Source organism: Prionailurus bengalensis, chromosome A2, assembly GCF_016509475.1.
Source record: "Prionailurus bengalensis isolate Pbe53 chromosome A2, Fcat_Pben_1.1_paternal_pri, whole genome shotgun sequence".
Lineage (NCBI taxonomy): Eukaryota > Metazoa > Chordata > Mammalia > Carnivora > Felidae > Prionailurus > Prionailurus bengalensis.
This window is the reverse complement of record NC_057348.1, coordinates 165,434,926-165,457,755: the sequence shown is the minus strand read 5'-3', so window position 1 is coordinate 165,457,755 and position 22,830 is coordinate 165,434,926. Positions and strand designations below refer to the sequence as shown.

General features: G+C 44.1%; 1 protein-coding gene across 6 annotated transcripts in view; it reads right to left on the bottom strand.

Moving 5' to 3' along the window:
• Nucleotides 1–22,830, bottom strand: part of DPP6 (dipeptidyl peptidase like 6) — a 945,711-nt gene that overhangs the window by 277,680 nt on the left and 645,201 nt on the right. For all 6 annotated transcript variants that reach the window (XM_043590488.1, XM_043590487.1, XM_043590490.1 and 3 more), the window contains exon 4: nt 9,403–9,497. In XM_043590488.1, coding sequence (XP_043446423.1) covers nt 9,403–9,497 — 95 coding nt within the window. The remainder of the gene's footprint in view (nt 1–9,402; nt 9,498–22,830) is intronic.

The following is a 22,830-nucleotide window of genomic DNA, read 5'->3' as shown; positions in this document are numbered from 1 at the left end:
ACTGTTGGGCTATCATCAGAGTCTATTCAGAACAGGCTTTCCTTCCCCCCCGCCACCACCCTGGTCTCAGCATGAGTCTTCCACTCAGGCCATGGCAGTAACCTTCCAGCGGTGTCCCCAGGCTCTAACTTTGTCCCCTGTGCTCTACTCTAGCTGCAGGGGCCGGGGCCAGCTTTTCAGTACAAGAATCATCACCTTGCCCTCTGCTTGAAGCCACACCACCTTGGCTTCCATCACAGTGGGCTAAAAGTCAAAGCTCCCACTGAGCAGTGGGGCTACTCCTTGGTCCCCACCTCCAAGTATGGCCTCTTGACCCTGTGCACCCCAGCCACACTGCCACTGCTGTCTACACCTTCCATGAACACGCCAGGCACACGCTGGCTTCGTGGTCTTCATGACTGGTCTTCCTCTTGCTTGAAAGGCTCTAGATTGTCACCTGTCAGCTTTCTTCTCAGGAGCCTCCTTCTAAGTGAAGACTTCCCTCTCTTCCGTGGCCATGAGATCTAGAAATCTCAATAGGCTTGCCTCCAATTTTTCATAACCCTCATCCCTTATTTTCCTAGGCGTACTCCCTATTAAAATAATGTATATTTAACCTATTTATCTTATTTAGTGCCCGTCCCCTCCCCTAGAATGTAAGCTTCTCGAAACGAGGGCTTCTGAAAGAAATCTTTAACTTCTCTCTGCAATGCTTTGTAGTTTTCAGCGTACAGCTCTTGCCCGTGTTTTGTTAGATGTATCCCTAAGTATTCGGCATTATTGATGTTTTATATATGTAAAATATACACATCTCAATATTCAGTTGTTTATTACTAACATATGGAAATAGAATTGATTTCGGTACCTTGACCTTTTGTTCTGCGACTTTGCTAAATTTCATTAATTGTTATAGCAATTTTTTTGTACATTCTTTAGAATTTTCTATCTAATCATATTTTCTGTGGCTGAAGAGGTTTTTTTTCCACTCCTTTCCTAATCAGATGCATTTTGCTTCTTTTTATAGCCTAATTACACACTAGAGAGCCGCCAGTATAATGTCTGGAAATATAATGAGGGTGGACACCTCGCCTTTTTCCTGATCTTAGGGAGAAACATCCAGTCTTCATTAGTAAGTGTATTAATGGCAGGTGCTTTTGTAGATGTCTGTTATCAGGTTGAAGATGCTCCTGTCTATTTCCAGTTTGCTCAGAATTTTTACAATGGATGTTGAGTTTTATAATGAGTGTTGAATTATCTCAAATGCTTCTTCTGCATTTTTGGAGATAATTATGCTGTTTTGCTCTTTTTAGTTTGTCAAAATGGTTAATTACATTGTTTGATGTTCAAATGTTGAAGCAAACTTGCATTCCTTAGATAATCTCTATAGGTCATGATGCATTAACCCTTTTATATACTGCTAGACATGATTTGCTATTTTGTTGAGGATTTCTGCACCTGTGTTTAAGGGAAATTTGTCTGTGGTTTTCTTTTCTGGTAATAACCTCGTTTGGTTTATACTTGAGGGAAGTGCTGGCCTAATAAATGACTTGGGAAGTATTTCCTCCTCTTCTATTTGTTTTGTAAGTTTTTACAGAACTGGTATAATGTTTTCCTTAAATGTTTGGTAGAATTGACCAGTGAAGCCATTTATTTGCACCTTGAATTTTCTACATGTGGAACTTTTGGACCATTAATTCCTTTTACATCAATATAGGACTATTAAGAGTCCCTATTTCACTTTTAGTGAGCTGTGATAATTTGTATCTTTTAAGGATTTATTTATTTCACTTGTTTATTCTCATTTCATTGTCAAGTTTATTGATCTATGCCTACTACAAATATTTTCGATTACCCTTTCCAAGCCTGTACTGATGGGACTTTCTTCTGTTCCTATTATTGGTTTTTGTCCTTTATCTTTGTTCTTGATCAATTTCATGAATCTTTTCCAAAAACCAGCTTTGGGTTTTATTTTTTTCTGCTATTTTTTTCTTTTCCATATGGTTGATTTTTCCCTTTATTGCCTTTCTTCTGCATACTTACACGTCATTCCTTTTTTTCTAGTTTTGTTTTTTTTAAGGTGCATGCTTAGATCTAATGATAGGAGCACTTAAAGCAATAAATTTCCCTTTAAGTGCTGCCTACCTGCACGCCATAAATTTTCATTTTATATGTCTTAATTTCCCTTCATTTCAACACATTACCTAATTCCCATCTGATTTCTTCTTTGGCCGATTCGTCACTTAAAAGCAGGTTGTTTAATTTTCAATCATCAGGCCACATTCCAGATATTTTTCTGCTGTTGATTCCCACTTTAATTATGTATTTGCCAGACACTGGTCTTTGCGTAATTTCCAACCTCCGAGATAAACTGAGACTCGTTTAACGGCCCAGACTTTTATCAGTTTTGGTGAATGTTCCACGTGTGCTCAGAATGAACGTGTTCTCTGTTGGTGAGGGATGTGACCCATCAATGTCAGTTAGGTGAGTTGGTTGACTGTGCTTTCAAGACTTTGGTCTCTGTACTGATCAGTTTTCCTACATGTTCTATCAACTACTCAGAGAGGACCGTTGGAACCTCCCACTTTAATTGTGGATTTGTCCACTTCTGGTTTTGGTTCAACCAATTCTGGCTTCAAATCTTATAGCTCTATTGCTAGTTGCATATACCTTCAGCATTCTTCTGCCTTCTTAAAGAACTGACCCCTTTATCCTTATGAAATATTTCTTTTTATTTCCAGTAGTAGGGACTCTTCTGTAGTCTACTTTGATATTAACAGGACCATTCAGGCTTTCCCTTGGTTAATGTTTGGATGGTATGTCTGTTTATATTAATTTAATTTTAACCTGTGTCTTTCTACTGAAAGTATATATCATAGAAGGCTTAGAGCTGGGTCTTGCTTTTTAAAACTCACCTTTGAATCCTTTGGGAGTAATAAGGGAAGCTTATGGACATAATGATATAGGAAACCTGTCCTTTATACTATAGTTATCTTCCACCCTGCATTGTATCAGATTTCTGCTCTGGGTGTCCTGCCCAAGAAAATTCTAACATGTTCCAAAGATTTTATGTGTATATGTTTGCGGTTTTTAGTCAACGTAGAGTGTAGGAGAAAAGAATTAGAAGTCTTATATTAAAAGGAACTGGACATCTTCACCACATTTAAAGACCCTTTTATAAAAAAACAGATGCATTTTTTTCAGGACTAGCCAATTCATTTTCTTTAAGTTCCCAGCAAAAGCTTAGCTACATGTTGACCACATTTACCTCTCCTGGCACTGTTCATTCCCTTATGTAGATCCAAACTTTCACCCGGTATAATCTTTCTTACCCCAAAGAACTTCCTTTCACTTTCTCAGAGTGCTAGTGTGTGGTCAGTGAATGCTCTCGGATTTTGTCTCTATTTTATCTTTAATTTTGAAAGATATTTTTGTTGCATGTAGAATTCTAACCTTCAATAAGACTTTGTAGTCTGCGTTAAGTCTTATGCCGTTCTTAGATTTATGAGAGAACTTTTGTTTTTGTTCATATAGTGAATGGAATATTCTAGGTACTTAAGTCTGTGAAGAGAGCGCCACGGATTTATTCACATATTTTCTGTATTCAGCCAGATGAAAATTTTTCCTTATTAATTACAGCTTAGGTAAACTAACATCTTTTAGATTTTCTAGGGATGGAATTATGTTACCCGAAAAGAAAGACATTTTTCTTTCGTTTTCTAGTTCCCCATCACTCACTCTGCTTGTATACGGCAGTTCCTGCTATCTCCAAGAGCACATTAAATAGGAATAGTGATGGTGAGTACTCTGGCCCGACTGCAATTGACATAGTTCTATTGTCTGCCATTGAGATTGGTTTTCGCTGCTAGTTGGCTTAGGGGAAATGGTTGTTGTCGTATTTAGGCAGGTTTTCCTTTTCATCTCACCCAGAAATTTTATTAGCAGTTATTGATAAGCTTTAGCAGGTACCCTTTCAGTGTCTGTGATGTAATCATCAAGGATTTTGCTGTTATTTTGTAGTTGTAATGGGTTTTGCTGATTGAGTTCTTGATATTTAAGCGCTGCTGTCGGGAGTGCATGATTCAGAGGGAATCACGATTCGGATACATGAGTGGGTCCACTTGCCAATACTGCGGTTACAACGTCTGTAGCTACACCCGCTGGTGAGACTGGTGTGCACTTCCCATTCTGCATTATTTGGGGCTGTTTACTCACACTCAGTAACGTAATTTTTAATAACATGACCCTGATTTTTATGATTTTTTTTTAAGTTTGTTTATTTTTGAGAGTGCCGAGGAGGGGCAGAGAGAGAGAGAAAGGGAGAGAGAGAATCCCAAGCAGACATCCGTGCTGTCAGCGCAGAGCCTGATGCGGGGCTCAATCCCACGACACGATCGTGAGGTCATGGCCTGAGCTGAAATCAAGAGTCGGATGCTCAACTGACGGAGCCACCCAGGCGCCCCTATCCTGACTTAGAAAAACATCAATCTACACATAGGACGAGCCCATATGTATGGAATTGTCGGCGTGTTGCCGGTGAGACACTTATGCCAAGGGCTGGTGTCTTGTTTTCATGTAACGGATAAATACCGTGTGATCATAAACGCAGAGAAGGAAAGGCGGCCGTGAGTGAAAGAAAAAGATACGGGATGATGGAATGCTCCAAATCATCAAGGAATGGGAAAGAAATGGAGGGCAGGGAGTATAAATACGTCCCTGGGCTGTTTTGTGAAAATCGCCTCAGAAAGGAAAACAAGGAAATAAGTAAGATTGGTAACGATAAAACCAAAGGCAGATGCTGAGAAGATGGCACAAGTTATGGGGACACCCTGTGCACCTCGACGGGAACACACATCAGCCTTGGCCACACAGGCGGTGGTGAGCTGCCCGTCCCCGTGCACGAGGAAGGAGGGCGCGTGTGCTCCTGGGGGTCCTCCCGGGGAAGGCAGCCACTGTCTGCATCTGGGCCCTTGATGCACCCTAAAAATCATTACATTTGGAGTCAGATCGAAGCAGGTGCCGCCCCTGCACTGGTGGTAAGAGCCAGAAGAAACCTGAAAATGCAGCCGGACAGAGCAGAGCAGACCCACCACCGAGAAAAGCTCTCACCTCGCAAACAGGTAAATCCGCACGGTTGCCTCGGCAGGTGTTGCATCAGGCTGGCCTGACACAGTGTTTTGCAGGGGTGATCCTTATTTCGGGGCAATGTGCAGTGGCCACGGGGACAGGCAGCGGTGGCCTCACAGCGTGAGCCCCGCACCTGAGGCTGTGGCACCCTCCTGCGCCGTGGGACACTGGCCCCAAGACCCCTTACGCCATCTAGAAATGATGTAGCTCGGGACCAGCCCTGGGGGCTCTCAGCTACCAGCTACGTGACTCAGAAAAAGACCTCTTGGCCTCCATAAACCTCGGTAAAGTGGGAAGAATATCCCGCCCGCCGCTCGCAGGGTTTCAATTAAATAAGGAAACGCGCGTGAGCACTCACATAGCCTTGCGTGTTGAATGAACCCCGCGTGCACCCTGCTGCGTCCCCCTCCTTCCTCGGTTAGCCCTGGTTTTCTCCTCCACGGCCCTGACTGCTCCCCACTCTGGGTGTCTGAGACCCGCGCCCACGCCCCCGGTGGACGCAGACCGTGGCTACAGCCTCGGTGGCCCTCGTGCACCGCGCAGCCGGACTCGTCAATGTTGCCTCTGTCACGGGACGCAGACTCGTCCCTCCTGGTTTCCCCAGTCACTGCTTTCACCAGGACCTGGTTCAGCCTCACCTGGGCCCGAAGCAGTCCCAGGGGGCCCCTCGCCTCTCATCTTTCCCTCCTGCACCCCCGTCGCGTGGCTCTAGCTTTATTTCCCTAGACAGACCCGACCTCAACAGTCCCATCCCTTTCAGTTTCCTGCAGAGTAAAAAGGCTAGACCCCCGGGTAAGGCGCTCCGCGGCTTGCTCCCTGACCTTTTCCCGGGGCCCTGAGCCACGGCCTTCCAACCGCTCCCACGTGACCTGCACCGGAGCTGGTGACTGGCCACCCTGCCTGCCCACGGGACATTCACTGCTCAGCCTGTTCGCTGTGCAGCAAGGATGCTGCTTCCCGCTTGTCTTCAAACTGTACTCACCTTTCGGGGGCTGCTGGACGTCCCTCTCTGCACCCTATCTACCGCTGACATCGACTCTCTTCTCTCCTTCCTGCCTCTACGGCAGCACAGACGCCACAAATGCCTGCCTCTTCTAGATCTGGGTGGAAAGGTCCCAGAGAGTAAAACTGTTTCACTAATCCTGGTCTCCACCCACCCACCTCAGCCAGCCCAGGGCCCTGCTCAGAGGACACACTTTAATGTCAGATGAGAGCACAGGGGTGACAGAAGGGTGACATCAGACCACCTAAAACCTGCACAGCGTAGCAGGTGCAGGGCCAGGAAAATCAAGCTGCTACTTTCTTTCTTTGCAGGTCTTTTTTTTTTTTATTTTTTTTATTTTTTTTAAATTTTTTTTTTTTAACGTTTATTTATTTTTGGGACAGAGAGAGACAGAGCATGAACGGGGGAGGGGCAGAGAGAGAGGGAGACACAGAATCGGAAACAGGCTCCAGGCTCTGAGCCATCAGCCCAGAGCCTGACGCGGGGCTCGAACTCTCGGACCGCGAGATCGTGACCTGGCTGAAGTCGGACGCTTAACCGACTGCGCCACCCAGGCGCCCCTTTGCAGGTCTTTTAAAGACACAGGTACACAATGTTATACTTCCCGGCTTAAAAAAAGAAAAAGAGAGAGAGAGAGAGACAAGCCTAGGAAATAAAAATAAGTAAAAAATATTTTTGTTTTCTGTTCTTTTAATAAGCGGGGGGAAAAAGAGGAAGAGGGGAAAAGAAAGGGAAGAGGAACAAGAAGAAAATGTGTCTGAGACGCGAGGGGGAGGAAGAAAAAAAATGCAGAGGGATGGCGACGGCGGCTGGACCGAATGCTGCAGACACAGAAACCAAACTAGAATAGACACCGTGCGTGACATGGCTTTTGACAACATTCTTGCAAACGACGGTGACTTGTTATGCCAGCCCTTTGTTCCTGGACCAAGGGGGTTGGAAACTCAGAGGCGGGTCTGGTTAGAAGTCAGCCAGTGTGGTCGCTGTGGGGACCAGACAGCTGCTATCCCGTTCCGCTCGCCAAATTCTGCTGTCTGAGAAAATGATGTCTCGCTGCTTTTAGCTATTCCTGTATTTCCAGAAAAGACAGAAACCTGGACTTCCAGCTTGCAAGAAACCAGTCTGTGGGCCAAACAAAACAGTTCAGCGGGCGTTCCGGCCGCTGGCTTTTGCCTTCTCAACTGCAGACAAAAACAAGGCTATTTCCCCTTCCTGGTTTTTACTGAGGTGGGAAGCGCAGCCAGCCTCAGGGTGGAAACGCTTGCTGGCCATGCCGGGCTCTCCTGTCCAGCCGCAAGGCTGCTGGCTGGCTGTGTCATGCAGACCAGGAGGATGACAGCAAAAGTGGGGACGGGCCCACCAGGCAGGGGCTGGGACCCCTCCCACCTGGGGCGCACCTGCACCTGCGGGGGCCCACCTGGGGCGCACCTGCACCTGCGGGGGCCCACCTGGGGCGCACCTGCACCTGCGGGGGCCCACCTGGGGCGCACCTGCAGGAGCCCACCTGTGGGAGCCAGCCTGCAGGGCTCCGCAGAGGGCAAGCAGAAGCCCCGGCAGTGAGCTTCTTCCTCCTCCAAATGTGAGAACACACACACGGAGTCCTTGATGGAAATTAAACGAAACAGAATAAAGTAAAGTGAACGCTAATTGTGAAAGCTCAGCATACTGGATGAAGGGAAAAAGGAAAAAAGTGGTCTCAAGTTCTTATCTCAACAGATTCCCGAGTTCCTCTACAACACATGAACCCATTACAGCTCTTGATTCTGGAAAGGGTCTCATAATACTTGTAATCATGTCCCTCTCTGTGAGGAGTCAGAATTCATTAATTTTTAGAGACAGATAAAAATTCAAATCCTACAGTCTAATGATTATACAAAATCAAAGGCGAGCATAAATTAAAGAAACAAAAAGACTTTATTTAAATGTTAACTTAGTAATTTAAATAAGTAATTAAAACAGGGAAAGACATAAAAAGTGAGAAAACTTGCCATAAGCAGAGGAGCAGGACTCTTTTTTTTAATTTACGTGTTTTCCCTTCCAAGTACTTTCTGAACTGTCTGCAGTGCTCACATATTCATTGATGGAGAGGTCTAATCCCTTTGAAACGTGATACTGAATTTTTAAAAATCTGATTAAAATTATTGAGTAAAACGGCATCGAAACAACAATTATGGAATTCATCACCATGAAAAATAATATACAAAGTCTTCCTCACCCAACAAGATGAATGATTTTCATAGTTCAGTGCTCACTTCCCAGCCTTTTCAATACACAGGGATGATGTCAATGGTTGCTAATTGAAGTGTAAAGATGATATTGTATTCTTCTGTTTGTTTAAAAATTTTTATAATGTTTATTTTGTGTGTGTGCGTGTGTGTGAGAGAGCGAGCGAGCAGGGAAGGGGCAGAAAGAGGGAGACACAGAATCCGAAACAGGCTCCAGGCTGTCAGCACAGAGCCCCACGCGGGGCTCGAACCCACGAACCGCGAGATCATGACCTGAGCTGAAGTCGGACGCCCAACCGAGTGAGCCACTCAGGTGCCACTCTTCCGTGTTTATTTAAAGTAACATCAGGTCATGATCTCGCGGTTTGTGGGTTCGAGCCCCGTGTCAGGCTCTGTGCTGACAGCTCAGAGCCTGGAGCTGGTTTCGGATTCTGTGTCTCCCTCTCCCTCTGCCCCTCCCCCACTCGCGCTCTGTCTCCCTCTGTCTCAAAAATAAATAAACATTAAAAAATTTAAGTATTTTCAACTGTACATGAACTCCAAATTTCGATGCTACTTAAATCTCGGGGAAAATGGGTTTTCCCAGATTATGAGGCACTGACTGGCATTCGCATCCACTCAGTACTTATTTTAAAGCTAAACATCACTTCACGTGTTCAGACGAAGCGCAGTCAGCGTGCCTACATTAATATTCCCTGTGCATGTGGAGATGAGGTGTTTTTTTTTAAACGAGACTGAGCAAGCCCTCCTGAAGTATTCTCTGTGCATTACTGCAATTTTTCTGTAAATGTCTAAAGCCCTAGGACGTGATCTTCCAATTACATGTGATATGCAACACTTGTTTCCAACACCTGCCGAGAAATGTCCCGCACACAAAAGAAACTGCTTTCATCTTATTAAATTAGTGTGGTTTCAATTTCACATTATCTTTAGCTGCTCAGGCTATAGTGTTACAAGTTTATTGCTTCTGCCAGGCTCCTCCTAAAAGTTGAAACCCAAAGTCATTTTCTGCTTTATTGACTTGCAGGAGGGAAAACTGAAATTATCCCGGTCATTAGAGAGAGTACTTACAATTTTTTTGCCTTCTATTAACACCGTAGAAATATTTGTTTCAACATTCTGTAGTATCACATTTCCTTTCTGTTCTCTGTAGATGAATTCTTTATCTACAAGAGAAGAAATAAAAAAGAAACGAAACATTAAGGAGCGCAGCAGGCTTCTGACGGACACTTACACAGAACGAGTCAACTATTCCGACAAAAATAGAATCCTGTGATTCATCAAAGGGTCCTTTCAATCTGGTAAAGCATATACAGCTGCTCTCAACATAACCTCATGTGAAGCTTCTCTCCGAATCTTCGCTCCTACGCTACACACTGGCATATAAAACACCAGTGCCCATGCCCATGAAGTCTTTCGGACGTTCTAGAGCTTTCTTGAGCCCAACACACAGTGGACACGTGGAGCAGATTAAGAAACTTACTACCAAAAGGCATGGACAGTAATTCGCACTGTGGGTAGTGATTTCCTGTATGTACAGCTTGGGTGAACCGTGTTATGCACGCGTGCTCACACATCCAAACCCTGCAAGACTGTTTCGAGTTCGTCCACAACCTTCCTTGCTACCCCTGGAAGAGTCGGCAGTTTCTTGGTCACGCATACCCCTGAATCCATACATCCGGTCCTCAGAGACGGTGACCAACCTTTGCATGACCAACCTTTCATTTATTCCCTTAGGAAAGTAATAAAACACACCGATCGGGATGATTGCAGAAGTGTATCTGTAGGCACGTGTGTCTCTACCGCCAGTGAAAGGTCACGTTTTCTGAAGGACGGGTTGCTGGTACAGGGCTGGGCACGCGACGAGGAGAAGAAATACTGTCTGTCCGAGCGACGGTGGGAGTACTGAGCCAGCTTGATGGTCAAGGCATTTCACACAATAACCAGTCGCTGACGGGACCACCCTGTGCAGACTGGATTAATCCAAACGGTATTATCATTTCTACTCTTTATCTCATAAATTTACGCTCTTTCCTTTTTCACTCCTTTCTGCTGCTTGCTTTGGTTTTCATTCTCTTTCCAGGTTGTTAAGGTGGGAGCTTACATCTTTGGTTTGATTTTCCATCCTTTCTTTTCTTTTCTTTTCTTTTCTTTTCTTTTCTTTTCTTTTCTTTTCTTTTCTTTTTTTTTACGTTTATTTATTTTTCAGACAGAGAGAGACAGAACATGAACGGGGGAGGGTCAGAGAGAGAGGAAGACACAGAATCTGAAACAGGCTCCAGGCTCTGAGCTGTCAGCACAGAGCCCGATGCGGGGCTCGAACTCACGGACTGCGAGATCATGACTTGAGCCGAAGTCGGATGCCCAACCGACTGAGTCATCCAGGCGCCCCCCATCCTTTCTAATAAAACTGATGAACGCTAAAAATTTCCCTCTATGGATGGTGTTAGCTACATCTCACAAATTTGGATATGCTGAGTTACATTATTATTCAGTTCAAATTAATTCTAATCTTCCCTGTAATATCTGCTTGGCCCAATGATTATTCAGAAACATGTTGTTTAATTTGCAAGTATGTAAAGTTATTCTGGCCCTTTTATGTTTTATAGATTTTTAATTTAAATTCACTGGATCAAAGAAGACTCGGTACATGATTTCAGTCTTTGAAAACTCATTAAGACATTTTTGTGGTCCGTAATATGGTCTAACCTGGTGAATGTCCTGTATGCATATTTAATGAAATGATTGATACGGCCGCATTTGGTCTAACGTGTGTTTATGTGTATGTGTGTGTGTGAGGGCGTTGTATGTGTGTGGGGTGGGTGTGTATGTGTATGGGTGTGTGGGGTGTGTGTGTGTGGAGGTGGGGGTGGGGGGTGGGGGGGTGTAGGGGTGTGTGTGTGTGTGATTAGTTTCTACTTGTTTCCTCCACTTATTTCTGGCTTTCACTTTATTGTTGCATATTTTTCAGAATTTTAATTTCCCTATTTTAGCTGTATTTTTTTTAAAAATTAATATTTTTATTATTTTTGAGACAGAGAGAGACAGAACATGAGCAGGGGAGGGGCAGAGAGAGAGAGGGAGACACAGAATCCGAAGCAGGCTCCAGGCTCTGAGCTGTCGACACAGAGCCCGACCCAGGGCTCGAACTCACGGACCGCGAGATCATGACCTGAGCTGAAGTCGGATGCTTAACAGACTGAGCCACCCAAGCGCCCCTTAGCTGTATTTCTTTGCAATTTTTTTGGGCTTATCCTAGGGACTAGAATACATACTCAACTTTCCACAGTCAACAATGAGTTAATAGTGTACCAGCTCTGGTGAAATACAGAAATTTATCAAGTTTTCAGCCCGCATCCAGCCCCATGCTGTTATAATCGTCATGTGTATTGAATCGAGATACTTTACATACTCCACAAGATGTCATAATTACTGTTTATAACAGTACCTCATTTATAAAGAGAGGAAGAAGAAAAAGTCAGAAAGAAAAAAAAAGTCTGTTGCATTTGCCCATCACTCGCCTTTCTGACGCTTTTTAGACTTGATCCAGGACCTGAGTTTCCACCAGCATCATTTTCCTGCCTCTTGAGAACTTCCTCGAGGTGTGTGTTTGTACGGACCCGCCGGCACCCAGTTCCTTGAATTTGCTCTTACCTGAGTGCCTTTGATTTCCTTCACTTCTGAAGGATATTGTCTCTTCACATAGATTTCTAGGTTGATGGTGTTTCCTTTTCCTTTGGAAAGTTCATGCCACGTCCTTCTGGTCACCATGGCTTCTAACAAGAAGCGGCTTTTAATTGTTCTTTCCCCGACACCGTTTCCATGCATTTTTCTTTCGCTGTTTTCAAGACTGACTTCTTGCTTGTGGTTTCTAACAGCCCAGCTATGATGCATTTTTGATTAGACTTCTTTGTGTTCGTTCTGTTTGGTGTTTGCTGAGCCTCCTGTCTGCAAACGTATGTCTTTGTCAAATCTTCAGCCTTTAATTTGCCGAATATTTTTTTCTATTTGTTTTATCCCTCTCCTCTCCTGGAGTGCCAGCTGCACACATATTGGGGACCTTGATATTATCTAACACTCTCTGATGCTCCGTTCTTTAAAAAAAAAATTTCCCTCTGTTCACCTCGAATAATTTCTATTGAGCTGTCATCACAGCTGCTTTGTCTCTCCTTTGTCATGATTATTTGACTGTCAAGTCCACCCAGTGAATTTTTACATTTCAGAATCTGCGTTCTTATGTTTAGGATTTTCCATGTTGTTCTTTCTACTGTTTCTACTTTTCTGCGGGGATTTCTCATTTCCCTGCTGACATTTTCATTCACGGAAAACATACGTACTTCCTTGTGTGTCATGGAAATATATACACTTTTAGGATGTTTGCCCCATCAGTTCCAAAATCTGTTTCATTCTGGAGTCAGACTCAGTTAATTTTCTTTTATACTGAAAGTACGTTCCCCTCTTTTTTGGGGGGGGCATTCTTTGTAAGTAAGGTAATTTTGTGCTATATCCTAGACATGATGGTTGTCAGTTTCTGGACATTCTGGACTATGTTAATATTCTTTAATAAATGTGGTTTCCTATGCAACACCAGGTAATTTTCTTCGCTAGACACGGACCACCAACTTTGGGCAGCAGCCTTTTATACTCAATGCCGGTATGTTACCTACAGCTGAACTGCTCTGCTTGTCTTCTGGGCGTGTGTGGCTGACAGGTCAGAGACGCCAGGGCACTGCTGGTTTCTGTGTTACTAATCTCTGTTCCACCCTGTCTCGTTACCCCCTCCCCTTCTTATCTTTTCAGTTTGACACTTAGCTTATTAATTTCAGCATTTCCACTTTTCTTATAGAGTCACGACTGGTGCCATAAATTTCCTGAATTATGTCTTTATCTGAATCCACAAGTTTTAATGGGTAGTTTTCTCATTAGTGCTCTGTTCCGTGCATTTTTAGTTTCTGTCATGCTTTCCTTTTCAACCTGGGACTTACTTGGAATTTGTAATTTGCAAATGTATGTAAAACACTCTTCTTCGTCTTTTTGTTATTGACTTGTAATTTGCTACATGTGTTAGAAAAACTCGTACTATCCACTCTGTGAAATTTGTTGACTCTGGTTTATAGCCTGAGGCGGGGTTCGTTTTTGTGGAAGGTTTCTTGACGGAATGGGTATTTTCTAACCGGAAGATGCAGGGTTCTCTATTTGGTCTTTAATTGAACCGTGCGGGTTGTACCATTCATTAACTTGCCTCCTTCTCAGCCCATTTTTTTGCACGCTTCACTTTTTCTTACAAAGCCTCCCACTGCATTGACACATTCTGGTATGATGATGGATCCATTAGTTTTCTCCTGTTCATCCTCCAGATTTTGAGTTATACATCTTGTAACTATTTTATCAGATGAGTGCAAGTTTAGAATTCTCTCACCTTCTTGGTGATTTGCAAGGTTTATTTTTTCACCGTATTTTCCATCCCTCATAATGCTTGTCTGTTCTGCAGAACGGTGCTTGTAAAGGCCATTTCTGTCCTGCAGAACGGGAGAAATAATAGTATACACCCGATATCGTGCATGTGAAGATTCAGAGACATTATGTACGGGAGACTCGAGATGAACTTAAAATGACGCCTGGATCAGGGCAGGCTCTGGGGTGCGTGTCAGCTGCTACTCTTGTCTCAGGAGAAGATCCGGAATCATCTCTGCCTCCTTTTTGTCTCTCGTCTTCAATATTCCATCCCTCGTCTGCGCCTACCCCTTTGAGGGCGTCTTGAATGGCTCAAAGCCATGGGTCCTCGTGGCTTGCGGTGCCCTTGCCCTGGGTCTGCCCACCGCCACCTTCACCTTGGACGCCTCTGACGGCTCACTCCCTTCGCTCCATGCTCTGTGCACACGAGGACGTGCTTCTATTTTTTTTTTTTTTTCTAGGTCCTTTGGCAGAGACTGCTTTGGCCAACTCCTCAGCCTGACATTCAAGGTCCTTCACATCCAGGCCTGGGTGTCTCTTCCCATTTTAATTTGCTGTCACCCCCCTCTCCCCCCCCATCAAGCGTCCTGAACCATGTTGTGCCTTCTGTGCCTGGGTGATGCCTCAGACCACTGCCCAGCCTGCAATGCCCTCTCCCACTCCCTCCGGGGGACCTCTGTCCGCTCTTCCCACAAAGGCCTCTCCCCTGCAAAGCTTGCCATGCGTCTGCCAGGCAGGATTAACCCCGCTCTGCTCTGCCCCGCACCCCACTCCTGCTTTACGCTCCTCATTGGCTGTGACAACTCTGTCTCCTCCGCCAAGAGAGCGGGACGCACGGGGAAAAGGCCACACCTTCTGGACTTTCTACCTCTAAAACCTAGCATGATGACTGAGGGGAAACCGGGGGCTAAAAACGCGTGATGCGTTCACCAAATTCACACCATCACCCGTCTGTCTGATTCGCCAAATGTGCAACCCGCCTGCGACTCCGTAGGCAGACCCGCTGTGTGAGAGGCTGCCCCGGCCGACAAGGTCAAAGGAAGCAGGGGTGGGTAGGGCCGCTTCGCAATTCTGCCTTTAGTGCCTCGTGGTGAGATTCTGAGATAGCTCCTTTCTCCCCGTCCCTGCAGTGCAGTAAGATACCCCAGAGGGGAGTGTAAGGTGCATTTGGACACTCTGAGGACGGGACGGCGACACTGAAAAGCCAGGCTCACCGGGGATTCTGAGAAACACAGAGGGTGAGGTTGTGAGGAAAAGATGTCCCGGAGAAAGTCTCGCACGGCGTCACCCTCTGCGACGTATTGTTCATGTCAAGTACTCGGCATGTAAAATATGTCATTAATTTAATTGTTCTGGGTGGCTTCGGCAGTTCTCCAAAGCTACATAATTAAAGAAAGCGACGACATTGGTAGCCAACACAAGGGAGGTGATTGCTTTTCATTTTATTCTTTTCCCCCGATTGTGATAGAAAAATATATAGCAATGTAACAAGTTGTTTTTCTCGCTCTTCCAAAAATAAGATGACGTTCCAGTCATTTCCTCTGAGAATCATATATCAGCTGGCTTCGTATGTTGCTTATTTTTGCCTGACACAGTAATGTATTTTTTAGAAACCTTTCAAAGGTCTTTACCATGATGAAGAAATTTTAAGTGGATGGCATTTTGTGGTACTAGAGATTTCTTAGCCATCGAGATACGTGGTTCCCGTCGCCAAGGATGACTTAGACCTGCTGGTTGGTCTTTTTTTTTTTTTTAAATATTTTTGAGAGAGAAAGAGAGAGAGAGAGAGAGCATGAGTGGGGGGCGGGGCAGAGAGAGAGGGAGACACAGAATCCGAAGCAGGCTCCAGGCTCTGAGCTGTCAGCACACAGTCTGACATGGGGCTCGAACCCACAAACCATGAGATCGTGACCTGAGCTGAAGTCAAACGCTTAACTGACTGAGCCACCAGGTGCCCCTGGTTGGTCTTGATTATATAAATTGACTGACAATTGATTATATAAATATCACAAAGAGTTGCTTCAGAGAAATAGACTTTGAGAAACAAACAGTGCATGTAAATGAAGATCTGGTTTTTCTTTAATTATCTTCTTTTAATTGTAAACAGCTGCTAATAGAAACAGCGTTCTACCTACTTATTGCTTATTTTATTTTCTTCTCGGATACAAATTACTTGTATTCACGTATGCCGATAACACACAGCATATAGCATGTTTCCGAAGAAACTCAACAGCCAGGTGATGGCCATAAGATATAAAAACTGATCTGTAATCCCTAGCGTCCATGCTGTGGTCTAGAAATAATACCATTTCTCACTAAACAGAATCAGTATGCACCATGAATCTGCCGTGTTCCCTGACTTAAGGACAATTACAATTAACATTGCCAATCAGATGATAATTATCGTGTGTTGGCTATTGTTAAGTTCCACATTAACCACAGCATTGTACTCTAAGACAGGATCCCAAGCTATCATTCTCAGTAAAAAGCACAAGGGATCTCTAAAGACCTGGGCATTTCTCGATCTGAGGCACAGAACATATAGTATGAACCTGGAATATCTTAGCGGCCAGCCAGCAAGGAAGTGTTCGGTGACCGATGGGGACACAGACCATAAGACCACGGTAGACGGCAAAATGGCCCTAATGCTTCCCTCCCTCCTGCCCACGGCCTTTGTGTCTGCCTTCGCCAGGCTCTTCCTCTTGAACGTGGGCTCAGATGCATGACCTAAACTGGTCACTGGACTGTGAACAAGCAGGCACCTGAGAAGCACTTGTATAGTTTGACTCGCCCCTCCTGGCTTCTGCCATGGCCAACCAGCTGCGTGAAAGATAAATGCTTACTCTGCATGTCACCGAGGGTATGTTGTTGTTTGTTACACAACACTCTTGTGTCAGTAGACAACCAGTGGGAGGGCTCTCAGGTCCGAAGCTGGTAAAATCTGAACATCAAAAGAACAATATCCTAATTGATTCAAACACATCAAATGTATAAAACAGTTCAGGAATCCATAATGGAACTCCCAAAAGAGAAAAACAACTCGTTTTCCACAGTTGGAGGGACCTATGACATCAAGTCCTGACTCTGAAACTGGTAATTAAAAATGTCTATAATACCCAAAGGAATCTACACATTTGATGCAATCCCTATCAAAACACCATCAGTATTTTTCACAGAGCCAGAACAAACAATCCTAAAATTTGCATAGAACTGCAAAGACTCCGAACAGACAAAGCAATCTTGAAAAAGAAAACCAAAGCAGGAGGCGTCACAATCCCGGACTTCAAGCTGTATTACAAAGCTGTCATCGTCAAGATAGTATGGTACTGGCACAAAAACAGACACTCAGATCAATGGAAACAGAATAGAAAACCCAGAAATGAACCCACAGCTATATGGTCAATCTTTGACAACGCAGGAAAGAATATCCAATGGAAAAAAAACAGTCTCTTTAACAAATGCTGCTGGGAAAACTCGACGGTAACATGCAGAATGAACCTGGACCACTTTCTTACACCATACACAAAAATAAACTCAACATGGATGAAAAACCTAAATGTGAGCAAGGAAAGAATTAAAATCATACAGGAGACCACAGTCAGTAACCTCTGTGATATTGGCCGTTATCAACTTCTCACTGGATAGGTCTGAGGCAAGGGAAACAAAAGCAAAAATTAACTATTGGGACCTCATCAAAATAAAAAGCATCTGCACAGCAAAGGAAACAATAACACTAAAAGGCAACCTACAGAATGGGAGAAGATATTTGCAAGTGACATATCTTATAAAGGGTTAATGTCCAAAATACATAAAGAACTTATAAAACTCAACACCCAAAAACCAAATAATCCAGTCAAAAAATGGGCAGAAGATGTCAAAGCAGGCATCCAAATGACCAACAGAAACATGAAAAAATGCTCAACATCACTCATCATCAGGGAAATACAAATCAAAACTACAATGAGATGTCTTACACATCTCAGAACGGCTAAAATCAAGAACACAAGAACCAAGTGTTGGCGAGGATGTGCAGTGTTGGTGGGAATGCAAACTGGTGCAGCCACTCTGGAAAACAGTATGGAGGTGCCTCAAAAAGTTAAAAATAGAACTACCCTACAACCCAGCAATTGCACTACTAGGTATTTACCCAAAGGATACAAAAATACTGATTTGAAGGGATACATGGACCCTGATGTATCCACGATAGCCAAACCATGGAAAGAGCCCAAATATCCATCAACTGATGAATAAAGAAGGTGTGGTATTTATACACAATGGAATATTACTTGGTGATCAAAAAGAATGGAATCTTGCCATTTACAACAACGTGGATGGAGCTAGGGAGTATAATGCTAAGCAAAATAAGTCAGTGAGAGAAAGACAAATGCCATATGATTTCACTCATGTGTGGAATTTAATAAGCAAAACAAATGAACATAGGGGGAAAAAGACAGAGACAAACCAGGAAACAGACTCTTAACTCTAGAGAACACACTGCTGGTTACCAGAGGGGAGGTGGGTGGGGGATGGGCTAGACGGGGGATGGGCATTAAGGAAGGCACTTGTTGGGATGAGCACTGGGTGTTGTATGTAAGTGATGAGTCACTGAATTCTACTCCTGAAACCAATATTGCACTGGATGTTAGCTAGCTGGAATTTAATAAATACAAATTTGGAGGGAAAAAATGAATAATCAAGGATTCATCCTGCTTTTCCAGCAGTTCAGGGGGACAACATATAGCCCGCCTGTGAGGGGGAGGCCTTCCTTTCAGAAGCCTGCCAGCTGGTGAATGTGTGAGGGATGACGAACTTAGGAAATCACCATTTGCAGCCGCTGCTGAAACACCCCATTCAGGTAAGGACCGTCCATGCGTGCTAAACTCATTCCGAGAAAGCTGATGGGGTATTTTCCTGGTGCCAAAATACGACCTCAGAGAACACACGCCAGTCTCGATGGAAAAACGCATACTTCTTTTTAGTTATTTATTTTGAGAGAGTGAGAATGTGTGCGTGAGCAGGGGAGGGGCAGAGAGAGAGGGAGAGAGAGAATCCCAAGCAGGCACCGCACTGTCAGGGCAGAGCCTGATGCAGGGCTTTCTGTCATGAACTGTGAGATCATAACCTGAGATGAAATCAAGTGTCAGACGCTTGGGGCACCCGGGTGGCTCGCTCGGTTGGGCGTCCAACTTCCGCTCAAGTTCTGATCTCACAGTTCGTGAGTTCGAGCCCCACGTCGGGCTCTGTGCTGACAGTGCAGAGCCTGCATTAGGTCCTCTGTCCCTCTCTCTCTGCCCCTCCCCCCCCCCCAAAAATAAACATTAAAAACTAAGAAAAAAAAGAGTCGAATGCTTAACTCACTGAGCCACTCAGGCACCCCGGAAAATGCCTGTTTATAGGGGAGGAAGTTGGAGGCCCCAGCTTCACCCATGAATATACCTCTGAGTCCTGTTTTACCAGTGGGACAACCAGATGCTGGAGAGGAACGTGTGAAATCATTCCGTGAGGGAACAGACGAAATCCAGGATGTGGAAGATTCTATAACACAACTGGCCTAATACAGGGAAATAGCTCGGAGCTGTTCTACATTGGCAGAAACTTAAGAGACATAATCAAGCACAATTAGGATCCTTAATGTGATCTGAGCAGAGAGAAAAAAAAGACATAGAATATATTTTGAGAATGAAGGAGGAAATTTGAATATGGCCTAGGAATTCAATGGTATTAGAAAACTACAGCCATGTTTTTCGCCGAGAATGAGGTTGTTGTAGATACAAAGAGGGTATACTTCTGGAGATGTGTGTTTAGTCTTCAGCGATGAAAGAAAATGACACATTTAAATATTTTCAGCAAGAAAAATTGAGGGAAGACACAAAAAGGCGAAAGTGCTAAGATTAAGTGGTGCTTATATGGGTGTTCGCTGTGCTATCTTTTCCACTTTTCTGTAAGCTTAAAGTTTTTCATAAAAAGGAAGCAGAAGATAAAACGACATAGCCCCTAATTTCTAGGAACATACAGTCAAGTGGGGTGGACATAAGAACAGTGGCCCACGTTTCAGTGGATGGAGAGGCTTTCAGGCAGAAAATCCCAGGGAGAGCAGGAAGCAGGGAGAATCCAGGACGGAAGGTTAGATGGGTAGCCCTTTACACAACACGCGTTGAGGTGGGGACGCTCTGGTGGTTTCCTTCGCAGAACCTCACAGGTTTTGCAGCATGGTGGAAGCTAATGTGTGCGTTTTGGCCCAAAAGAGCCAAAGGATTCCAAAAAAGTTAAAACATGAAAGTTCTATACAGCGAAAGCTTGGCTTGCGAACATAATTCATTCCGGAAACATGCTTGTAATCCAAAGCACTTGTATATGGAAGCCAGTTTCAAGAACCATTGGCTCGGTTGTGATCACGTAACGTCCAGCGTCAGGTACGACTCATATGGCGAGACATCGCTCGTTTATCAAGTTAAAATTTATTAGAAATGTCTGTTCGTCTTGCAGAACATTTGCAGAACGACTTACAATCCAAGCTTTTACTGTACTCGGTTGTTGTTTTTTTCTTTCTAGCTTATCTCACAGAAATTGTGAGCTGGGTTGTCTGGGAATGAAACGGGTGGAAAGATGGAAGGAGGTGGACTATTAAATTCTGTGGGCTTCAAATTCTGAGACAGTGACACCACAATATCCGCTTTCACAACGTGGGTAACTACACAGACAAGTACTGTCAAACAAATATTGATCTCAGCCTGGAAATGACTTGGAAAGTAGCTACAATGCAAGGATGATGTTTAGGGGATTTGAAATCCACTAGTTTGGCTCGTAAGATCTGTGAATGCCCAATTTTATCTTTGATTAATGGACAGCCCAGAGAGCTTTTAAAACCTTTTAAATTTCCACTCTTCGGATGGGGGCCAATTTTTATGTGCTTCAACAGAGTCATGTTTAGACTTTTAAACAGCGTATTATACTGAAGCCCCGCTCAAAACAAATCACTTCTTTCTGTGTTTAACATTGACAACGCTAGCTTATGTGGCTAAGGGAAAAAACAATTTATCTGTACAATTAGCACTTTTTTTTTTTTTTGCAATTTATCTTGTTTTCACCTGAATCTATCATAAAGGAAAATATACAGGTAAGGCTTTATAAGAAAAGGGTTCAGTGGGTACAGAACAAGGGAAGATTAGCTAAGCAGTCCTGTGCTAATTACACGTATTTAAGGATATTTATGATTTGTTTTATAAAAATACAAGACTCCTTGATGAGATTTTTGTAAGTTTAGTTATTTTTGAGAGAGAGTGAGAGAGAGCTGGGGGAGGTCAATGAGAGCGAGCGAGAGAGAGAGAGAGAGAGAGAGCGAGAGAGAGAGAGAGGGAGAGAGAATCCCAAGCAGTCTCCATGCTGTCAGGGCAGAGACTAACATGGGGCTCAAACTCAGGAACCATGAGATCATGACCTGAGTCAAAACCAAGAGTTGGATGCTTTACCAACTGAGCCACCTTGACGCCCCTTCTTGAAGGGTTTTGAAATGATTATAGTATGATGGTTCTAGGGGCTCCTAGGGGAGTTAAGTGTCCAACTTTGGTTCAGGTCATGATCTCACGGTTCATGAGTTCAAGCCCCACATCGGGCTCTGTGCTGACAGCTCAGAGCCTAAAGCCAGCTTCGGATTCTGTGTTTCCCTCTCTCTCTGCCCCTCCCCTCTTTGTGCTCTCTCTCTCTCCCTCAAAAATAAACAAACATTAAAAATATATATATATAATGTTTCTATTACTTACTTAGTAAACTTCTCTTAAAGCAAATCAATCGCAAGTGTTATCGACAGTGTCAAAAAAAATCTTAAAAAACTCTGAAATGGACAAAAAAGACCATGGAGTATCCTTTCGGTGAATATTAGGCATTGTGTATGTAACCCCTCCTGGGCTGTTTGCCTCTTTAGATGTCTACTCCTATCACTGTCTTTGAGCTATTTTATGACTGTAAGCTGTAGAGAGCTGACAGCAACGAGAAGGGTTCTAGCCAGAGAGATGCAAATAAATTCTGCCTGGTGGACAGGTAGTGGGTCCCTCTGTCCCATCCCACCTCCCCAGAAAAAGCCACCACTTTTCCAGCAAACTCATCCCAGCATTTCTGATTGCCTACACGTGTGTCTGCCTTTAACTTTTCTCTTTATACCTTGCCACTTCTCTCCTTAATTCCTGAGACAAATAAAATCTTGGACACATGTCTACTTTACATTAACATAAAACCACAAACCTCATGATTTCTACCTTTAAAAAATTCTTCTTCAGGGCACCTGGGTGGCTCAGTCGGTTAAGCATCCGACTTCGGCTCAGGTCATGATCTCGCGGACCGTGAGTTCGAGCCCCGCGTCGGGCTCTGTGCTGACAGCTCAGAGCCTGGAGCCTGGTTCAGATTCTGTGTCTCCCTCTCTCTCTCTGACCCTCCCCCATTCATGCTCTGTCTCTCTCTGTCTCAAAAATAAATAAACATTAAAAAAATTTTTTTTAAATTCTGCTTCAAGTAAATTTCAGCATGTGCAAGAAAGATATGGACAAAATTTCATGGACGGGATATGAAAACAATCACTAAACTGTGTAAAAAGTGATTTTTGGTTACCAGTTTGCCCAGAAATGAAGCAACTTGGAAGATTACACATGCTGTTTTCTGAGGCCGCCAAATTTTACCACCATCAGTTATTTGTCAAAAGTCCTGAACGATTAGCAGATTCTGAAATGCAGTGGTCAGTGAATGATGCTACTTATGTCGTTCCAATGCCATAGCCTTTAGTAAAACAGTAGCTCAGAAAAGCCATAGCACGTGGTTCTGCAAGCTATGGGGTTTTTAAAAAGTTTTTTTATGTTTTTATTTTATTTTTGAGAGAGAGACAGACTGTGAGCCGGGGAGGGGCAGAGAGAGAGAGGGAGACAGAATTTGAAGCAGGCTCCAGGCTCCGAGCGGTCAGCACAGAGCCTGACACGGGGCTTGAACTCACAGACTGCGAGATCATGACCTGAGCCGAAGCCGGATGCCCAACCGACTGAGCCACCCGGGCGCCCCACG